Consider the following 21,895-nt stretch of genomic DNA (forward strand, 5'->3'; position numbering starts at 1 on the left):
CAGTAGAAAAAATGGCCAGTCTGGTAGAGCTTGCTCTGGTAAGCTATTACAATATGAAACACTGATATAATGGACAAGTCTACACGTATGCTTTAATGCACATTACCCTATTTTAATGCGCATTAAAGCATCTAAAAAGTGCTTTTTAGCTAATGCACATTAATATAAGCTAACGCACATTTTTCCAGTACCTCACAATGAAGGGCACTTTTACACATGCTCTGGGGGTGAGGGGCAGTGCTTCAATTAAAGCAGCTCTGGGAGCTGCTCTAATTAAAATGCTGTCGCATCTCATGTATCAGCGTAACCACACTTAAAAATGGCAGTGGGGGCACTTGAACTCATTAATGCTCATTTGACGAGCTTTAGTTCAAGTGCCCCCACCACCATTTTAAAGCATGAGGACACTAATAGATGAGACCCAGGAAGCTGCTGGAGCACAGTAATCCCAGTGCATTGGAGCAGCCTCTGAGCTCGTGTATAGGCACCCGGGGGCACTAGATTTAATGTGCATTAGCTAAAGCACACCAATTGAACATGTAGATGCACCCAATGATACCAGTACAAGATGCCATTATAGTTGCATCCACCGTAGGGTTGACACAAGCAGGGATGTGATCTGGTACTGATATAGTTATACCTGACTCAGGATTACTAGAATAGCTTTCCTAGTATAGCTTGGCTCTTGGTAACAATGCAATGGGATACTTCCCCTTCCTTCAGACATGGGCTGAGATGTTTTAAGCTGACTAAGAGGGTCAGCCACAACATTTCTGGCTGAGATAAATAAGCAGAAGGCAGGGTAGATTTGAACCTTGTAGACTAATTAATCTCTCTCTCTCTCTCTCTCTCTCTCTCTATTTCTAGACAGAGAGGATTTAGGCACACCATTCTTATTAAGCTTGTGATATGTGTGTGTGGGTGCGTTTTACACATGAGCTTTAATGTGCAGTAGCCTATTCTACTGTGCATTAAAGCATCACGTCAAAGACAGTGCTAACCCACTAATACATAGTAGAATGAATCTACTGTGTATTAAGCATCACTAAAAAGGCATTCATTTTTGCTACTGCACATTAGGGTAGCCTAATTCACCTTTATGTAGTACCTCATATTAGAGGTACTAAACTTAAGGTACAGTAGCAAAAGTGCATTAATGAACATGTAGAGGTGCCCTGTTTGTATTATATATGTGTGTGTATTGCATCTATCTATCTATCTATACAAAATATCTATCCATATTATATATATGGATAAATTTGATAGATAGATAGATAAATGCAATACATACACATATGATATATAAATTTATCCATATATATATATATATATATGGATAATATATATGATATATATATATATGGATAAATGCATATATAACACAACCTTAATAAGAACAGTATGGCTAAAACCCCTCTTTGGGCTCTGAAAAATCCCAGGATCCAATTTTCTTGGGACACTCAGCAGTTTCAAAGCTGAAGCTCTTTCACAGAAAAGGTCCTTTCTGGGAGAGATGCATGGAAGGCCGTTCACATGCCCCACCTTTGCCATAGTAGTTTTTTCGGATGGCATCCATAGATTTGCTTTGTTTCTCATCCACCTGGAAGTGCTTCACGTGCTCTCCTGGCAAGCGGCTGGGCTCCCTCACGATCTTCACCTGCTCGGCCTTCAGTGCGATGGCCTGTTCCAGCAGCCCCAGGTTCCCTCTGGTCATCATGTCATACATTTCGGACTCGTCGGTCACCGCTGATTTCTGGGAGCGCGCATCGTCGTCTTTGTCATCGTCTGACCTGACCTCCACGATGACCGAGTACTCAGGCTTCGGGCTCAGCCGCCCTTCACAGTGGGTTTTCTGGGAGTCCTGAGAAGTGTGAGGCATTTCTTCGCAGATCACTTCAGGCGCCATCTCCTCCTCCTCTTCCTCTTCCTCGTCCTCATCCTCCTCATCCTCATCCTCTTCCTCCTCATCGTCGTCATCGTCCTCCTCTTCATCGTCATCCTCTTCTGCTTCTGCTTGCATGGCCTTTTGCAACGGGCAGGACTCCTCACAGTTGCCGTCGTCCCGATGCTCGGAGCACAACTCACTGCTGCGTTCGCTGGTGACCTCGATGACCTCCTCCGCATCCTCCGTCTGGATGATAATGTCCTTGTCACACTCCTCTTCCATCACCTCCTCTCCTGCTCCTTCGCGGACCAGGTGAACTACATTCCCAGGAGGCTTGGAGACCTGCAGGTCCCGTTCAGGCAGCTGTCCTTCTATTGCAAGGGTTTCTTCTGCTATTTGGCCTAGGTTTAGGAGAGAGTTGGCAATTATTTCTTGATAGCTGCTGTAGTTGGCCTTGCTGGGGCCAGATGTACTGGGAGCTGCATTTTGTCCATAGTGAGATGATTTTGCTGGGCTTTTTGCTGGAAGATAAAAAAAAAGGATGGACATTATATAAACAGCTCTGTCTTCTGTAAGCTTCATTGAAGCCAGACTCTTGCTGTTCCACCCCTGGCACAGTGTGATTTAATGCATTTGGTAACTGCAGGTAAAAAAAAGAAAAAAAAGGGGGGGGGTAGGATTTCTATTTTAAATGTATTCCCACCAATGAGATGAACATCACCATCCAATACTTATTTCTCCCACCGCACCATCCAAAGTCATCGGCTACACATATTTTGCACGTTGCCTGCAGGGATGGCTGTGTGCTAGAGAGTCCCGCATGGGATCCTCGTGTGAACTCTCTCCATAAAGAGGATCCCAAGATACATAACTCAATTCACAGGGAGCAAAGAGGCTAGGATCCCAGAGCCGATGTTCTGCCCTGGGTTGTGTGCATGCTCCTGCCCGAAGATGAGTGAATATGGGTGTAAGGGCCTAATCCTGTGCCAATGAAGCACTCCAAAGGAGCACTCCAAAATTTTCGGCTGCCTTCCCCTCATGCTGCCAACCGAGCTATGCACGGAGATGCTTGGCTATGCTTTCCGTGGTCACTCCCCGTGACGTGCCACTAATGAAAGCACTCTCATTTTGGAAGATGCTGGAGACAATCTGCGAACCGCCCTTCTCAGATGAAACCCCGCTTTCCTGTTGTTCTTCCGCTGAATCTCATAATTGCAGAACCCATCCTGTACATAATTTAGAGCAGCTATAACTCTTGATTATTAACACTGGTTGCCCTTTATCCATCAGTTAAAATACAGCTCTGCAATCAATAATGACAAAGCACCTTCTGCTGGCTCAGGGCTATGGGTCTCCTCCTGTTCGGTTGTCTCTGCCTCTTCCTCCTCCAAAGTCCCCTCTGATTCATCGGTGCCAGACTCTTCCTTCACCTCCGTCTCCTCGCTCCCATCGCTGTCGACATTGTAGCCTTCGTCGAGGGCCAGTTTGAGGGGATGAGATTTCCTCTTGGACACCAAGTGCTCGGCCTCGGCATCCTGAAGTTTCCTCTTCTTTGCTAGAGGGCAGCTTTGTAAACTACGGGAAGGGCAAAGAGACAAGAATATCTGTGGCAACATGAGAAACAGATCTCAAAGCTCTCAGATGCAGGCATTTTAATCAGCAAAGCAAGGCAAGAAATCATGCAAAATGTAGGCAATGCACACGAAAGGGTGCTTTCCCCCATCCTAGCTCCATGCACTGAGCTGAAGACCTGACCTACAATCTCTGCACTGTAATCCTTCTCCCCTGAAGCAACTCCCTTAGCATCTCTTACCACCTTGACCAGCTTTTGCTCCGCTGTCAATGGAAGCTCACCGGGCCAGATGAAGCCATTTAGCCCAATGGCTGCTTGTACCTGCCCTCGCAATTCATGCAAGTCCTGCTTTCTCCTACCCTGGACACTGTTACAAGTTAAGACCATTCATGGCTTCCCATTATAAATCTATACCTGGTCTTTAGGGTCAGGCATTGCAGCATATATAACCCACAGGCACCTTACATCCAGATTTCTCCAGTACAATACACAGAGGAAAGTTATTAAAACGGGAATGGACTCCAAGCTGACACACTGTTATTCATGCCCCCACCCGTGTACACATGCATGAAGTATGTGTAGGAATTAATAAGCTCCCATAAAGCAACCCAGTCTCTTCCTTTCTGCATGGCTTGGGCTGATGGCAAAGCTTTTTTGAGACTGATTTGTGAGGGCCAAGCTCTGCTCCTCTCCTTGACTACAACAGGGAGCAGGATCCAGTCGGCCTGTGTTGTCACGCACAGCTTCCTATGGCTAGCATTTGGGGTCCATAGGCTGGAAATCTTCCCGAACAAACCTTACCTTCTGTGCCTTGCATACTTTCCCCGGATATGTCCTGAGCCATTGCAGCCTGGGGTTGGGCAGCTTGAGAGGGAAACAACCAACCGTCAAGAGCAAATTTTAATTAAAAGCGCGTAAAACGGTGGAGAGTTAAAAAGAATCTGCGTAGAAGGAACAAACGCTGCACAAGGGAAGATAATTTCCTTTAAATAGTACATCCCCTCCCTTTGAATTCCAACCATGGAGGGCAGGAGGGTGGCTTCGCAGTTTGCTAAAAATTAATGAAATGACTCACCCCATTTAATTAAATGAACGGTTCATTATAGTTTTATGAGTATGTTTAATTAAAGATTTGCATGTGTAAGAGCAAGCTTTTTTTAAAACCAGACAACTACTGTACTCTGCCTCCCACTGCCAATCTTCAGTAGTTCTTCCTTCTAGTGCAAAAATATATATATATATATAAACGTGGCTTTTTCTTTCACTGTCTGGTTTGTTAGACAAATGCTGTTTCTTGCTGCCATGAATGGCTGCTCTATTGACAAATCCAGGCTGACACGGACCTGGGAAACCCTGTGTTGGATGCTGCTAGAGCAGGTTGGAGGGGTTCACTAGCTCCCTGCACTGGCTGCTAGTCAGAAGAATAGGTAGTTGTGTTAGCTTTGGGCTTCTCTTAACATCCCTGAGTACCACTCAAGCCTTTTAATGACCTTGTAGCATCACAGCACTTCATTCCTGGGGTGTGATGTTCCCTTGTGTAAGGGTAAAATTCACAGAAATACAAATAATTAGGCCAGTCCCCAGGATAAACACCTGTACATGCAGGCTCAGCAAAGGACCCTGGTTGCCGTAGCTCTCTACCTAGCCTTCCAAGGTTTAGGTGGGAGAGAAGGAGCTACATCATGGAGAACTATTAAAAAACCCATTGTTGCAATGGATCAGCACAGGAATCAAATTGAAGGTCTGCTTGTAGGGAGGTAAAATATCAGGCTCTTCCTTTGGTCGTGTATTTTCTAGATCAAGAAAATGGAGTAGATGCAATGGGTCTGAACTTCAGTAAAGAGTTTGATCTGGTGCCAGGTGGAAGACCGTCAGCTCAGATGGAGAAGGCAGGATTTGCTACCAAAAACATAAGGTGGGCAAATGCTGGAAGGAAAATCATAGTATTATAGAGCTTAAGGTCGGAAGGGACCTAAACAGATCATCAGGTCCAACCCCCTGCCCCGGGCAGGAACGGGTGCCGGGGTCATATCACCCCAACCAAATATCTGTCCAGCCTCCTCTTGAAGACCCCCAAGTTAGGAGAGAAGTACGAGTTAGAGGGAGGTCGCTAGTGAATTCAAAGAATCGGTCTCGGGAATGATATTATTTAATAATTTTCCCCAGTGACCTTTGGCACGAGAAGTCAGGAGTGTGCTGATGAGAGCAATCGTCAGTTTGGAGGAGGGACAGGAAGAGCAGGGTGACCTTGAGGACCGGAGTAATAGAAACGGGATGAAATTCAATAGCACAAAGCGCAAGGCCGTGTTCCTAGAGACCAATACGATTTTCTGCTGTTAGAAAGGGGCTCATTCGTTGCAAATGGCTGAGGAGGAAAAGGACCCGAGTGTACTAGTCTATCATAGGATGACTGAGACGCTGATCTGACATGGCCATGAAAACAGCAAACGCGGGCTTAGGACACATCAAATGGGGTACTTCCATTAAAGACAGGGACGTACTCTTAGACGCTTGTGATACCTCCTCTACGATGCTACGTACCACACGAGGCACCTGGTCAAGAAAGATGCAAACCAGAACAGATGCTGAGAAGGGTAACCGGCGTGCCCAAGGGAATAGAGAGCCTGTCTCATGGGAGGAGATAAAAGGTCTGGCAAAATGAAGGCTGAGAGGCTGTGACTGCTGGATGACTTCTCTGGTCTATCTGGTCCCTTCTAGTCCCATCCCTTTAATGCATGTCTAAGGCACCCCATGACATGCTGGACCTCACTAGAAACCCCATATGGTTTTAAAATATTTGTGCAGGGGGAGTGCAACACTGCCCCACTGGTATAGGGGACTGCAAAAAAAAGTTGCAACCAGAGACTCACCCCCTCCTGCCTTAAATAACCCTTGTGAGGCTTTGGACCAGTCTCTCCTGCCGGCCTTGTGGTGCTAAACCCCCAGCATTACCACGTGCCGTAACCTGCTGCTCACGATCTGCTTCAAAACGGAGACCCACTTCTTCCTGCGATCGAGTGGGAGGATGCCCTTTAGTTTCCTCGCTCTTGTGACGTGCATGCTCTCCAGGCAAAACCACACCTATCCAGGCATTCCTCCTCTGAATGAATGGGCCTGCATCTGAGTGAGAGGCTTGAAGATCATACATAAAAAAGATCTCTTCCCGCTAACGTACATAATTGGAAGAGCATCTCCCCCCGCTTCTCCCTTTTCTGATGATCTTAAAGTCTATTTAATTTTAATTGCTCTCAGTCATGACTGAGATTGCTCTGTACCGAGCAGTCCCAGACGCACTTTAAGTGACTGCACACAGAGATGCAGAACAGTGTTTACGCTGGTAGTGACTTGCCTGAAAAGAAAAGGCTTATTCAGTACAAAACAAGAGCTGCTCTGATGAAGATGTTACAGCCATTTCTAAGCTTTGCTGAATCAATTCCCTTTTTAATGGGGAAAATTGCAACCTGTGGTTTAAAAAAGAGGGTGCGGAGAAGGTAGAAGGTGGGGGTCTAAAGGAAGGACGGATCCTGGATACTTCCCTGGTTGGCGTATAGCCGAAGAGAGATTAAATAGTGTCCTGGGTCCAGAGGAGTCCCCAGCACTTTCTAAAATATCTATTCATTGCATCTCAGCTTCAAACTTCTGTTTGCAAAACTTTCCAGGATGGTTGCGCCTAATATTTTGGCAGGGGCTGCATATATGGACGGCTTTCATGGTTTATTAATGCAATATTCATGGCCACATTTTCTCTCCGCTGCTCCGATACTTGTCTAAAAGGCTTCTGATTGTCATGCAGACGGTGCCCCGCTTCCAATTAGTCGATTAATCGTCCAGTTAATCAGGCAATTAGGTGACAGCTGCAGAGATGGCTTTTGTGGAGCACTCTGTGCTGCCCCTTAAATATGTCACCTGCTTCAATTACCACCTCCGCTCAAGTGTTCTGCAATAAAAGTTGGAGAAAGGGAATGCCCAGTGCTCTCTGCTCCGCTCTCTCAAGAGTAATAGGAGAGCGGAGGGGCAGAGGCGCCATGGGATTGGCAGAGTTCAGGTCCAATTACTCTTTGACACAGCAAGCTTTCCAGCAGAGACCGTGAGGAAATGCAGCCCCTGCCATTAGCACACACCCAGGCTGAAGCAGCCTACCTTTTGCACAAGCCCCTGTGTGTAGGGTTGAAAAGAAAGCTTAGCAATCCAGGAGCCTGTTGTGGATAATGAGAAGCTTTGCCCCAGTTCCTTCTGCGGCTGCAAGGAGCAGGCCAGTCCCCTTACGGGAGCGATCACAGGAGGTCCTGAGGCTCTTTGGAGTCCAGGTCTAAGAGGCCGAAGAGCAGGGCATGGACTGTATCTGCAAGAATTGTACCCTGTACCTAAGGGGGATACCTCACATTAAAGCCGTCCCTGTAAGGGCTGCAGGAATGATGAAGGGCCTGGAGGACAAACCTGATGATGAAAGGCTAAGGGATCTGGGACTGTTCAGCCTGGGGAGGAGAAGACAGAGGGGGAACTTGATGGCTGTCTAGAAGTATGTCAAGGGGGGGATATTGGGAGGTAGGAGGAAAAAATGTTCACCAAGGCACCCCAAGGAAGGACAATAAACTGTTAGAGGATGGTTTCAGGTGGGATGCAAGGAAGAGCTGCTTTATGGTAAGGGAGACCAGAATCTGGACTGGACTTCCCAAGGGGGTGGTGCAGTGCCCAACCCTGGAGGTCTTCAAGAAGGAGACTGGACAGACACTTTGATCCCAGCAGTGTCTCTGCCCAGTGCAGGGGAGCTTGGACTTGATCTTGCAAAGCCCCTTCCAGCCCTTCATTTCTATGCCAAACTCCAGGAACAGGGACAGGGAGGGAGGAGGGAAGTGGCAAGGCAGGGGAAGCAAATGGAGCAGGGGAAGAGCACACATGATGGACAATGCTGCTTTTATGGGCAACACCACTTTGGGCAGCCTTCTTTTGGAGGGCTCGGCCCCCTCGATTCTGGGCAGCTGAGAGGAAGCAGGCCGTGTGCTGCTGGTTGGGATTTCAGGGGCTGCAGGAGAGCGTGACAGCTCTCCGGAGGGGACTGCAACGCAGCTACTGTCCCGTACAGTTTCCTTCCCTTTCCCTGTGTCCACGATGGACAGAAAAGGGGCCTAGAGGCCAGGTTTAGAATCCAGCCTGATAATATGTTTGCCCCAACATAGGGCTTCCCATTACTTGTGCTTCCCTCTAGGAAGAGCCACCTCCCCTGTCCTCCGCCGCCAGGTGACGGGGTTGAGACGAAACGTTTCTTACCTCACCTCCTGTCCGATGAGTTCCGTGGGCACTGAGCGCCGAGGCAGGAGCCGGGAAGGGAAATAAAACACGAGGCAGTCAATACGACATCCCCCAGCCACTCCAAAGCCAAGTCACCCATTGTCCCAGACTGTAACACAGGCAAATCTACAGCAAATAGGCAAGCACGCCCTCTCTGCTGCCCCGAGCCTGCAAATGCTCGTGCCTGTGCCCGACTTCGAACGTGTCCAAGCTAAGCATGTATGCAGCTAAGCAATATAAAAACCAGTGGAGCTATATTGCTTTCCATACATGCATGTTCAGGATCCAGACGCAAGAGTTGGATCCTGAATATGCATGTATGGAAAGCAACGATTGAGGTTTGCGTGTATGGAAAGCAATGATGGAGTTTTCTTCATTTTGGGCAACTTGCCTATGCTTAAATGGGCTAATTTGCATTCTTCCAGTTTCCTCGTGGAGTCCCTTTTGCTCCAATCGCTGTTTTCCCCCTCCTAGTGCAAACATAAATACCCTTATTTTTCTCCCCTCTAAGCAGACGGTACTCACGAGGGAGCTATGCTCTGTGTTCAGCTGCACAATAGTTCGTGGGCTAATTGAATTGTGATGTTGATGCTCTGCAGCTTTCCAGGATGATTTTTCCTATCTGAATAATGTGATTCTATAGTAATAACATGGAACAGTATTTTTAGTTTCTTAACTGGAAACTGGTGTCCAGCCAGGAATCTAAACAATTGGGGTGGGGGGGAAATGCACATGCTAAGTTTGCACAGGCTAAAAGGCATCGCATGTTTGCTCAATTTGTTTGAGCTAATTGGGTTTCTGGGGAACCAGATCTCAATGGAATGACTCACAACTTCAACAAACTGGAGGCAATCGTGAGGAGCGTGGTGTATTCAATAAATTACCTTTTCACATCAGGAGACCTGGATTTAAATGCCGTTAAGGCAGCTTGCAAGTGAGAAAATAAGTAGAATCAGGCTGGTCTGATTATAGTCCTGAGGGGCATTATAGAGACGACAAAAACAAAACAAAATGCAAAAAAAAATTTTAAAAGGGGAAAAAAAATCCTCACCACCCACATCTTCTGGCATCATTCGGCATTAGTTGACTGTAGCTGTATTTTTTTTGTAAGAGATGTAAATGAGTACAAGGACAAGGAGCGTGGTAGAGGTCAGGACAAAGTGAAGCCCGGTGGCACAGCTGCGTGGATGAAGTTGCATAATACCTGCTCACATCGCACTACACTTCAGCTAGTCCTATTAATTCCTCCCTTTCAATGACCTTTAAAATGCATCAGATCCACAGACACCAACGAGGGAGAAAGAAAATAGGGTGGAGGGGGGGGGAAAGAAAAAAAAACCCACAACCCATGATCTGTAATCGCTATTCAAGGTAGCGATGGTATATGGGCTAACACCATGCGCTGTGTATTACAGCCCCTTTCTTGTACAGAGAAGAGGCAGCTAGAGGATGAAATATAAGTTGTTGTTTTTTTTAAAGATGGAAAATAAATAGCAATCAAGCTTTGAATTAACTAGTCATTTGTCCTCCCGTCCCTGCTGAGAGACAGGCCTGTTTGCTTCTGCAGCAGGCACTCACTCTGCCAGGCATTCTCAGATGTACAACTTCAAAGCCTCTAGCAGAGCATACATGATGAAAGCCTTTGGAGCTGATCTGAGGCTATCACTTTTCTGATGCCTATAAAATGAAGCATGCAAGGGGGGTTTTCTGTGTTGGGCGGGGGTGGGAATAAAATACGATGTGGGGCTGCAAGCGTTTGTGGTTGGGGCTGATCTTTTTGTAGCTGTGCACTGATCTCGCGGCCAGGAACGGGCGGCGGCAGGAGAAGGGGAGCCGTGGTCGTGGCTTGGAAGAATGAGATGCTGGGCCTGAAGACGAATGACAAGCTGCTCACCTCGGATAGATTTCGACCGTGTGCGCGCTCTCTTATCGTCATTTTCTAAACTCATCTGGAAGCAAACAACAAAAGATCGGCATTAAGAAGTCTCCAGGAAAACGGGGCGCTGGGAAAAAAAACAAGTTGCTCAACTTAAGCAACCTGGGTTTAGGGAGCCAGGAAGGCTACCACGGTTTCTTTTTAAGAATGATCCACATTGCGGTATTGTTTTAAAATCAGGCCACACCAGGTTGATTTTCATGGGATGGCTTTTCAGAGCTTCCTTTTTATGACATGAAGGCTTAATGAGAACATAGCCTTTCTCATGCTTTAGAGATGGAAAGGTCGACATTCAGGCCTTCTTGACATCAGTCCTAAAATTCCTATTGGTTTCAATGAGGCCAAAACTTCCTCCGGAGGATTGACAATGTGGCTGAGCTCTTTTGTCAAACACTTTGGTGCTGCACCAACTTCTTCCCTCCTCAAAGACAAGACACAAGCGGTGGGTCAGACTAAAACGTGAATGGGGAAGGTGAGCGAGGAGTAAAAACAACGGGATGTTTTAGTGCCGGTGAGCAGGTGTAACAACACCGCGCTCATCTACAGAGCACTTTCATCCAATGCATCACACAGGGTATTACAGAGGCACAGACAAGACCAAGGACTTGGTGAAGGTCAGTGGTGAAGCCAAGAACACAAGCCAAGTCTCCCGAGTCCTAGCCCAGTGCATGGCTAGGCTCGGGAAAGCTACATGGCTTCACCAACACCCCACCAGCCCAGCTGCCAGCAGCCTCCTGCTGCTCCAACGTGCCTTCCAAACCAGGATTGGCAGGGGGGAGAAGAACCGGCGCTATTTGGACTGGAAGCTTTTCCTAGCGCACAAGGGGCGCCGTGGGAGGAAGCACAAAAAAGGGTGCTCGCAAGAGAAGCAGGCAATCAAGCTGGTTACTGCAGGCAGAGTGCAGGCAGCGGTCAAGCACGCTGCAAGATAATAGGACAGAGAGCTGATTTGTCTAAAACCAGAATCTCTGGAGATTGCTCTGTGTAGCATTTAATGGATTCCATCTGTTATGAAAGTTGTAGACAATAAAAGCAGCATCTGCATATATGAACAGAATTAGGCCCGAGCAGGGGGAGGTAGGGATCTAAATGCCTTTGAGGTTCGGGGCCTTTGCATAGGCAGAGTGCTCTCCATTAGCATGTAAATATAGGGTATGTTTTATTGTTCATAAATCTGCGCATGCCATAAAGCCGGCTTTGCGCACCAGACAGGTAACTTTCTACGTGGCGCTCTTTACATCAGCTTCCCCCCGCCCAAGTTTAACACATGGGAAGGTGCATTTTAATAACTGTTAGACTGCAGATGTTATATTCTGCCCAGCAGGGAATAAACACAATGAATAAAGGCGATGTGGTACTCCAAGGTGCTCACCAATAACAGTGGCGGTCTTAGGGTTGTTGGGGCCCTGGGCAAGAGTCATCCGGGGCCCCTTAGAGGCTTAATTTTGATGACCTATAACCCACCACTTGTATCGTGGATCGTTTTAATATTCTTCGGGGGACTTAGATAAATAGTCGAGTGTTAAAATGCAAATAGAGCTGCTTCCTTGCAAAACGTTTACCCTCCCCGCAAAAAAAAATTGTTGCAAAATTTTGGGGCACCCTAAAGTGTGGGGCCCTGGGCAGCTGCTTGTTTTTCCCTCCCGTAAGGCTGCTACTGCCAGTAACTAAGCATCACAACAACCCGATTATGAAAAGACCAAAAGGCACCTAGCTCTGGGTGGGGAACACCGTGCATGTTTCAGGGTGCAGTGCAATATGCATTTAGGGGAGATGAGTGGGAAAGGGTCTTTCTGTGGCAACACGTCCCGCTTGGCTGCGCACCGGAGCTGGGGTATGAGTACCGAAAGGCTGAGCATACACCTGACTCCATATGGCAGTACATCTCAACAAGATCAGAAATACATGTCTCCCTACTCTCCCTACCCCATTACATTTTTTCCTCACTGAAGTGGTGGGTGGAAGCAGGATGGAAAACACTAGGTAAGGGAGAAAACAATTCATTTTCTTAGGGAGGGTTTCACTAGGGGACTATTGCACCCCCATGATTAGCTTACATCAGTGGTGGCCTTAGGGTCATTGGGGCCCTAGGCAAGAAGGTCATTTGGGGGCCCTTAGAGGTATGTACTCCAGTAAATATTAACCTACCACAGTTGTATCATGGGTCTTTGTAATACTTTGGGGGGCAATTAGATAAATAGTCAAGTGTTAAAATGCAAATACAGCCACTTCCTTGCAAAAACTTCACCCTGCCAAAAAATTATAGCAAAATTTTGGGGCCCCCTAAAGTGTGGGGCCCTGGACGGTTGCCTGGTTTGCCCTCCCCTAAGGCTGCTAGTGCTTACGTGTCTGCTTCGGAGAGGGAAAAAAACCCAATCCCAACCAGATCTGTCACAATAAGGGCAAATCCTTTTCAGCACAAAATGTCCCTGACTAAGCATTCCCAACCAAGTCCCGCTGGCACGTTGCATGATGAGCGTCTTCAACATAAGAAACCGAGGGGGATCAAAACAGAACAAAACAAAAAAAAAAACTAACATGGGAGGGGCACAAGGAGCCCCAGCATTAGTTCCCTAAAATGTTAAAAAGGGAACAGGACTGGGGAGTGCAGCTGGGGAACGCACCATCACAATCCGCACGGTGCTGCTTCCCTTCTCTGTTGCTCTGCTAGCAGAGTGTATAATGAAAACAAAGCATGCTGGCTCCTCGCTGGAATACAGCCCAGTGCCAGTGCCAGCTTACAACCATGTGATCTGTTCTTCAATGAGGAGCAGGAGAGGCTGTATTTAAATGCACGGCTCTAAATGTCTACTTGAATTCTGCTTGTATCCTAAAGCACACCTCTATTTTTTTTTTAAAGGGCAGGGGGATGTGGGGGAGGGAAGGGGAGTTCTTTTCCATAAGAATTCATAAGGCATGAAACTGGATTTGCACTGCTATTTTTCATAGTAAGGGTTTTACTTCCCCCCACCCACTAAAAACAGACAGATGACAAAGCTGGAGTGCTACCTATAAAGAGAATGCCTCAAATCAGCACGATGAAATTTCCCCGAGTGGCTCTCCCCTTCCCAGCCCTTGGAAACACAGCACTAACATATAATGATTTACGGGGTTTTTTGTTACGGGGGGTTGGAAAAAAATCAAAACCCCGAGTAATTTATGCATCCTGTCAGCAATAGTCTTATGGTGCCATAGTGTTACGCTCCACATTTATTACGATCTTCCCAATAACACAGAAGACAATTACTATAATTTCTATTTTTAAAGCTCTGGTTCCCCATGGACCAATGGCTCACATTTAAAGTGTGGAGAGGAGCAGGTGTCAAAAAGGACTTCATTACATTTATGAGCCTTTCAAATGTGCTGTGCTCTGAGCTAGCTAGCTAATGCCTTCCAATGCACGCTGCACAATAGAACTAATATGTTTGATTGCTAGGAGGCTGTGTTCAGCTGAAATGAAAATCTAGAGCTTTTTTTCCCCCCTCCTTTTTCTGGGGGTTTTTTTTTTTTGTCAGTTTTCCCAGGGAAATTGGCAAGCATTCTGCTGGTGCCTTGGCAATTTGGATTTCCTGCAGATAAATTATTCAAAGAGCAGAGAATAGAGAGGGTTGCAGGAAGCCTAATGGGCACTGCTTGCAAACTGTTCACTCCTACTGACGGAGAGAACAGCTGTGGCATTCATTTTCCAAAGCACCTTTCCATTTGCAATTTATCGGACTCAGAAATGGTCATCAGGAAGCACTACTTCCTCTCAGCATGGAAAGCTCCAGCTTGCAGGGAAGGACAAGCAAAGCAGTGAAAATCCAGTCTCCTGAAGCCTGATATCTTAGAGAAGGCAGGAAGTGCCTAGAGAGCTTAGTAATAGCCAGGACAGTGTAGGACTTCCAGTGCCCAGATGTTGTTACCCTGCAATACAGGTCTATGAGCAATGCGTGTCTGCTTTCCTAGAACTAGTGATGAATGGGTATCCATATCACCCCCGAACCAGTCTGAATCTACATGGAAGCTGAAAAAGCTGCCACAGGGCACCTGTACACACCACAGGCCTTACTCTTCATTAAATTAAATAGGTTTGTAAAATTTAAACCTGTTTATTGTGGAGAGTCGCATTCGTGTTTGCACGCACTAGGTTTTTGAACAAATTAAGCTTTGGAGCATCGCATTAGTGTTTGTATGCACTTGGTTTTTGAACAAATTAAGCCCGGTCCCCGGCTGGCAAATGGGATGGTCCAGTGCTGTCCCCGCAGCCTGGGACCCCCACCCCGTGCCCTACCATGAGGCTGTGGGAGAACAGAGCCAGCAAATGCCACAAGAAAAAAAAAGGAGATAGAGCCATAGTCACAAGGCTCCATGGATTAGCCATCTTTTGCCAAAAGGGTCCACCTATGTGCTACATATACCAAGCAGCATCCATCATTGCAGAATAACATGTCCATCACTGAAATGGGATGAAAAGGACCCTGAAGGACTGAGCTTGGCATGTGAGCAAGATTTCTAGGGGCACCCTTGTCCCGCTTGAATTTTCAAAGGGGCCATAACCTAACCACCCTGCTTTTCTGTCCATTAATGGCCCACGCTCCCTGGTACCTCAGTGCCATTTTGGCAGATGTTACAAAGAACAAGGAAGTAGATGGTAGACAGATCATGCCAGGGGCACAAGTGGAAGAGATGGAAGGATTTTTAACCTCAGCCAGGCATGAGGTGTTAGGCGTCATGTATCAAAGTGGGGCAGGGCAACATGGGCTAGCCTCAAGGTTTTCACGGCCCCATGGAAAAGACCCCCGTCTCTCAATTAGGTGAGGATGTGACATGGCTACAGCACCAAGGATCTCCTTACACTGTGATACACAGGGGCTTTGTTCATTTTAATAAGATTTCCTGTGGGATGGGGAGAGGGAGGAAGGAGCTGGGGTGTGAGATGGCAGAGATGATTTCTGAACTCAAGCCATCTCAGTTCTTAGCTTTCTAATCGAATCATTTGCAGGAGACAAGTGCATTTCTGGAGTGACACTGCTTTGCACCCTAGGTTTACGCAAGCATTTTCTTTGAATCAGTTTTCACCCCAAAAACCTCTACCCACCACCCCCGACACACATCTTTTCCCTATCTGGTTTCTAAGCATGAGCTTGGCACTCTGTTGAACTTTTTATCATGAAGATGTATTTGTCATGTCCTCCATCCTGTGCCCAAAGGTGCAAAGGCCCAAGGAAAGGTCTCTTCCAAGCCAGTGAACCCTTTCCCAGGAGACTCACATAAACAGGCAGCACCTACGCCGGCTACTCGGAAGTCTTTGTAGTTATCAGGCTCATGTGCATAAGCGTAACATGAGACCAGTACCCTTTAGTTTCTGCCTTATCAGTGAGAAGCCAACTAGACACATCATTTTAATATGAAATTGCAGGTCACGCTGGGTGCGTTTGCAGTCTTGGAGACTAATGGAATATGTCCATTTGTTCTCTCCCCTCACTCCTAATGACCAAATTGAAAAGCCACCCAGATGGTATTAGGATTTTGTCTCTTCTACTCCTCACTGCAAACCAGTAGATGATCACTCAACTTAGACTCTATTATCTCAAGTGTATTAATAATACTACAATGACGATATATATATATATAACTCTCTGCGAGTTTTGTACTGCCACCCCTCACCGCAGTATCAGAGCATCTCCCACATAGGGTCACTGGCAGTAGCAAAGCCGTTAGTAGATTTACGATGTGCCTGTGCCATATGTATGTATAATACCTCGTTTCATTTGGGGTCCTTTATCACTACCGCAGAAATAACTTTAACAATCTCACAATGTATAGGGCTGAAACTTGAGGTTTTTTCTCGGCAATAAACTAAGGAAGTTTTTACTCAGGTAAGACAAGGGTCTTTGGGTAAATCTGACATCTTTTATTAGACCAGCTCAAATAGTTGGAAAAATTCTTCTTAGCAAGTTTTTGGGTATAAATACCCTCCCATCAGGCTAAGGAAGTATTTGCAGTTGGTGTGTTCCTCAGCCTGCCAAAGGGTATTTATATCTGGAAGCTTGCTAAGAAAAATTTTTCCAACTATTTGAGTTGGTCTACTATGGGGTGGGCAAAACGTGGCCCGGGGGCCAGATGCAGCCCGGCAGGCCGTTCTATCTGGCCCGTGGGGCCCCTAAAAAATTTAGAAATTTAATATTTATCTGCCCCGGCTGCCTGTCGTGCAGCCCTCAATGACTCAGTAAGCAGCCCTCTGCCCGAAATAATTGCCCACCCCGGTCTAATAAAAGAGATCAGATTTACCCAAAAGACCTTCTTTGCCTATGTCCTTAGACCAACACGGCTACAACCTCTACCCCCATTTCCTCAAGTAAGGTATCAATCAAACATTGATGGTATACCAACTCCAGCACTACATCTGAATACTAAGACTATACTGACGCATATTCAGGACGATACAGCATAGATCCGAAGTTTAATTACAGTAATCATGGCCGTGTTTTAAATACTTTTTTTTTTGTCCCCAGTGCAAACAACTTTACGTTGGGCACCAGTGCAAAACCATCACAACTCATTCAGCCCGACGCTCCATTTCTGGTTCTTTACAATACCCAAGTGCGACTGGCTTTGTACACCACTCAGCCACTCACGGGGTGGAGCCCGTGTTGTCATTTTGACAGCTCTATGCAAATATATCATTAAGGGCCACGCTGAAATTCCCCAAGGTCAGCGTTAATACGTTATGTATATTCAAGAGCACTGCGGAGCTCAGAAGAAATAAACATACTTAGAAAGCATTCATTTGGACAAAGGCGGGGGGGCGGGGGATGGCGGATGGAATATTTATTTTACGTTGAAAGAATAAGAAAAAAGCACTGCTAATGTACATTGGTAGGTGTCTACCAATTCCATCCTACTTTCATCTTAGCAGACAAATAGGCAGGGACTATGTCCATCTTTACACACACACACACACAAATGGACCTAAATTTGCCCCCTGGCAGCAACAGCTAAGGAGAAACTTCGTTTTTTTTTTCCTAGCCAAAATGCAGACCTTGACCTTGTTGTTGTTGTTCATAATAATAATAATGATGATAATGACAAAATAATGATGATATTACTACTAATTAATATTGTTGCTTTCCCTTTCCAGTGCCCAAAAGGGGCTTTTGCAGATCCTGCCAACCAAAGACTGTAGGAACGAGGTAGGGCTTGTGCCTGCCAGGGGGTGGAGGCAGAGGTGTTGAGGCCTCTTGCTATAGCTCCAGACACAGGATTTTGAGCCCTGCTCTGGATCTGTGCCTTTACCCCATTCCCAGTTGATCCACATATGATGTTGGCCATATAACTCCCTTGTGTGCCTGCCTGAACCACACCAACCAACGGGGTGTTCAGCTCGGGTTGACCAAACGACTCAAACATGGCCAGAAAGCAGGACGCTTTCCTGCATGATGCTGACATGAGACACACAGACAGGTTTTACTTCCACCTACACCTCCATAAGCCAGGGGCTGGGGAGGGTGTGGGAGTTTCCCAAGGACTCAGCCTCTCCCTGCCACCCTCCTCTGACCGTCTGAACAGTCTCCCTTCAGTAAGGGATGCAGCTTTCCCTATGCCCCCACCAAGAAAAAGGAGGTTTTGGAGTAGTTGTGCCTCATCGGGCTCCACCTCTCCTGTTGAGTCCCAGACAAGGCTCTGACTAGGGTTGACACCTTGACCTTTGCAAGCCATTCCTGATCCTGCTTAGCTCACGGTCCAACGTTTTCAATGAAACTCCACTGGGAGAAGGGAGTCTTTCAGCATGTGATGCATCATCAAGCCCTTGGCTTCCCGAGGCACTGCTTGGTCCCCCTCTATTGCTAAAAGAGCAAAGCTGGGGCTCCAGGGAGCTGCCCAAGTGGCTTTGTGACCATTGGGAAATTCAGTGTCCATCCAGAGGGTGACAATACACCCAGGAACAGCCAGAGTGAGCCCCATGCTGACCGCTCCTTCCACCATTTGCTTGCTCTTTTACTGGGAGAAGTAGTGGCAAATGGTTAGAGTAGCTTGCTGCAGCTTAAAAGGCTTGAGGTCCAGCCCAACCCTGGACTGTGCCCCCCTGGAACAGAGGAGCTGGCCAGTTGGGATTGGGAAGTCCCAGATGGCCAACGGAGATGCCTTCCCTTGCGTGTTGTTGGCCATAAAGGCTGGTGCACCGTAGCCATGCTCTCCATGCCGCTGGGACAGACCTCACATGGGATTTTTAATCCTCTAATTGCAGGAGAGCCAGATCTGATTGGCAGCTGGTCCACGTGACCTCAGCATCTGACCCGAGCGACATCATCATCCAGCCCATTCATTTTCTACCAACCAAACACACGGGGAAGCGCGGAACCGAGCTACAGGGACTTCTGCTTTCCTCCCCAATATATTTCTCCTTCAAGGACTCCATAAAATGACAGTGACTTTGGTACACTGGCCCCTCTGTAGCTGCTAATTAAAAGGAAATAAAGAAGTGGTGGGGGCGAGGGAGACGGAGGGAGTTTGCCCCGGGCTTAGAAACCCCTCTCCTTTTACAAAGGCAAAATGTATCTTGAAGCCAGCACATCCGTCCTATAGCTCGAAGCTGTTATGTTGTAACCACGCTTGGGTTCCCCCCACCCTCCCTGCACCTCCTTTAGGGTCCTCCCTGCTGCTTGATTTAAATCCTCTTGACATTTCCACCCATTGTGAGTCCTATTTGCAGCTGAATAAACTAGCGGTTGCTTTTTTTTTGTGCTCCCTCGCTGCTTCGCAGAAAGGACACTCCGTGTGGCTTTCTCTGCCTTCGAGTCTTGGGAGGCTTCTTCCTTGACATGGGTTACGTGCGAGCTCGCAGCTCCCACCAACCCTCAAATTAAAAATTACAGCTGTGTAATAAACATCCTAATGAAGCCGTACTGTCACTTTTCATTTGCTGAAACTTCCGGCACCGACGCAACATTTACCGAGCGCGACCGCTCGGTAGCGATAGCACAGGCATCCTCGGTGCAAGCGAACCAGACCAGAAAGGATGCTACACCGTGTCGCATCCTCCGTGCTGACGTTCAGGGTCATTTTGGATGCAGTCATCCAGGTTTATGGAGACTTTCCTGGTGGGAACGTACCATCCAAACACTCCTTGGAGCTGAAGTTGCTTCGGACGTACAAACAGCGCTTTCCTCCTGAAAGGTGGGAGAATTGCAGTTCCTCAACCCCGTGGTTTCCAAGCTCTGGAAGAAGCTGCCATTCTCATTAGATTATTTTCAAGTAGCACAATCTCAGGAAACTGTCAGTGTGATGCTGCCTGCCTGTCTCCTGTGCTGCCTCCCAGAGCTGCCAGCAGCTTCAGCGCTGGGGGATGATGCCAGGGGTAAGGGTTGTGATGGATCTATTCGTGTAAGCCCTACCTGCTGTAACAGAAAACTAGCCTTCATCAGAACAAGCTTCCTGCTATTCAATAGTCTATTCAACTAGCAGGCAGCCACACGCAAGCATCGAGAGGGGAGAGAGAGAGATTCATTTCCCCTTGCACAGCTCTGGCCCAGGCAATTGTAAACAGAGGCTTCCAGACTGATGGGCTCAGCTGGATCTGTTTAAAAAGCAACTCTACCTATCACTCTTCTGAGATCTCATTTCAAACATGGAAAGAGAAATATTATCCTGCCCCTCTATTTCTTTGTACACACACACACAGCCTCTCTCCGCAGATTATAAATCATAACTGGCTGGAAAGAGAAAGTTACACACGCAGGAGCACAAAAAAAAGCAGGTCATCGCACTTGATCCGGGTTCAGAACTATCCTCTCCTATGCCGCTCTTGTGGAAATGCAGGAGGAGCAGCGAATGGATGTGGCAGTGCATTCCCATGCAGGGATACACATTTTAAAATGGTCCTGAACAGAGAGAGAAAAGCTGTTTGGAAAGCCCGCTCCCCAAAATATCATCCCATTTGGATTTAATAAAGTAGGAGAAGGGTGTTCAACTTTCTGGCTACGTGAGCCAGTGAAGGGATGTCAGGCCCAGCTCTGTGTTCGGACCACATCATCCAGCCCTGGGTCTGGATACTTGGCAGCAGGGGAGCTGCAATCACCGCTCCCACCACTTCCCTACCGCTGCATTTTTAAAGCTGTGGGGAGACGCAGAGGCTGGATGACATGGCTTCACAGGCCAGATGTGGCCTGCAGACTGGAGCTGGAGAACCCAGGATGTAGGACAAAGACCTGAAAGGGGAAGCAGTCCATAGCAATGCTATGGGATCCACGGTAGGCGCGTGCTCCATCAGGTCTTGTGTGCATAGAGGCAGGCACGGGCACGGGCGCATGAATGCAGCGCGTCCTGCCTACAGCGTGAACTCCTGACAATGCAAGCTACTTTCAGCATCTACCCAGGTCACAAGCCACTTGTCAATCCTCAGGAAACAAACTCCCAAATCCTAATCCCCATCCTAAAAGCTGACCCTCCGGGTCTTGAGCAAACTACTCCGCCTCCCTGCCTTACTCTCCTTACCTGTAAAATGGGGATACTGCAACACCACCACAAGAGCGGGCTGAGATGCTTAGAAATGCCAGTGCTACATAAGCACTCAGTGTCAGGAACAAATGCCTTTTTAAATTCATTGTTATTAACATGCAATGGTCTCTTCAAATCCAAACTAAGTGCTTATTTGGCAGGTTCAACACAAAACGTCTTAATGAACCTGTTTTAAATATAGCAACATCTGCTTACTCTGCTTTCTAACAAGGCGTAAGCTTTCCTGGTGACCTTGCATAGAGCTGACAATTTATTAAGCAAGGCAAGACAATTTTTTCCCCTGGCATAGAGGCTTAACGTTTGATTTGCAAGGGGAAGTAAGTTAACAGGAGTTACAGGATGATAATTTCTTAGCTCTTCCAGTTGACTGATATTCTGTCACAAGACGATGTCTTGTCACCAAGAGGTTTCTTGATAGGGCCCACATAAAGCAGGAAATGTCATTTGTATAGTGAGCAACCCCAGTTTATGTTTAATTAAAGCGTCCTAATCTGCCGGCAGTGAATCTGCCATGAGTTTTGACAGCGTTGGCTAGCTCCCTTTCAGCGAGTTACAGCTGCAACAGTTTCTGCTAAATGAACCGCTGTGTTGAGAGCATTTGAGTTGCCTTCCTCTCTCTGTGACTTCTAAGGGCCTGGTTCATGAATGAATGACCCATTTATCTCCTTCCAAATCATTGATGTTTCACCTGGCGCAGTGGGGGCTTCTTCCG

The 21,895-nt window shown here is 47.2% G+C and overlaps 1 protein-coding gene across 1 annotated transcript in view; it reads right to left on the reverse strand.

Moving 5' to 3' along the window:
• Positions 1-21,895, reverse strand: part of MYT1 (myelin transcription factor 1) — a 60,665-nt gene that overhangs the window by 38,297 nt on the left and 473 nt on the right. The window contains exons 2-5 of the mRNA XM_014519001.2: positions 10,548-10,696; positions 4,260-4,322; positions 3,213-3,460; positions 1,543-2,406 (exon numbers count right to left, since the gene is read on the reverse strand). Coding sequence (XP_014374487.1) covers positions 1,543-2,406; positions 3,213-3,460; positions 4,260-4,322; positions 10,548-10,696 — 1,324 coding nt within the window. The remainder of the gene's footprint in view (positions 1-1,542; positions 2,407-3,212; positions 3,461-4,259; positions 4,323-10,547; positions 10,697-21,895) is intronic.

Source organism: Alligator sinensis, unplaced genomic scaffold (assembly GCF_000455745.1).
Source record: "Alligator sinensis unplaced genomic scaffold, ASM45574v1 scaffold752_1, whole genome shotgun sequence".
Lineage (NCBI taxonomy): Eukaryota > Metazoa > Chordata > Crocodylia > Alligatoridae > Alligator > Alligator sinensis.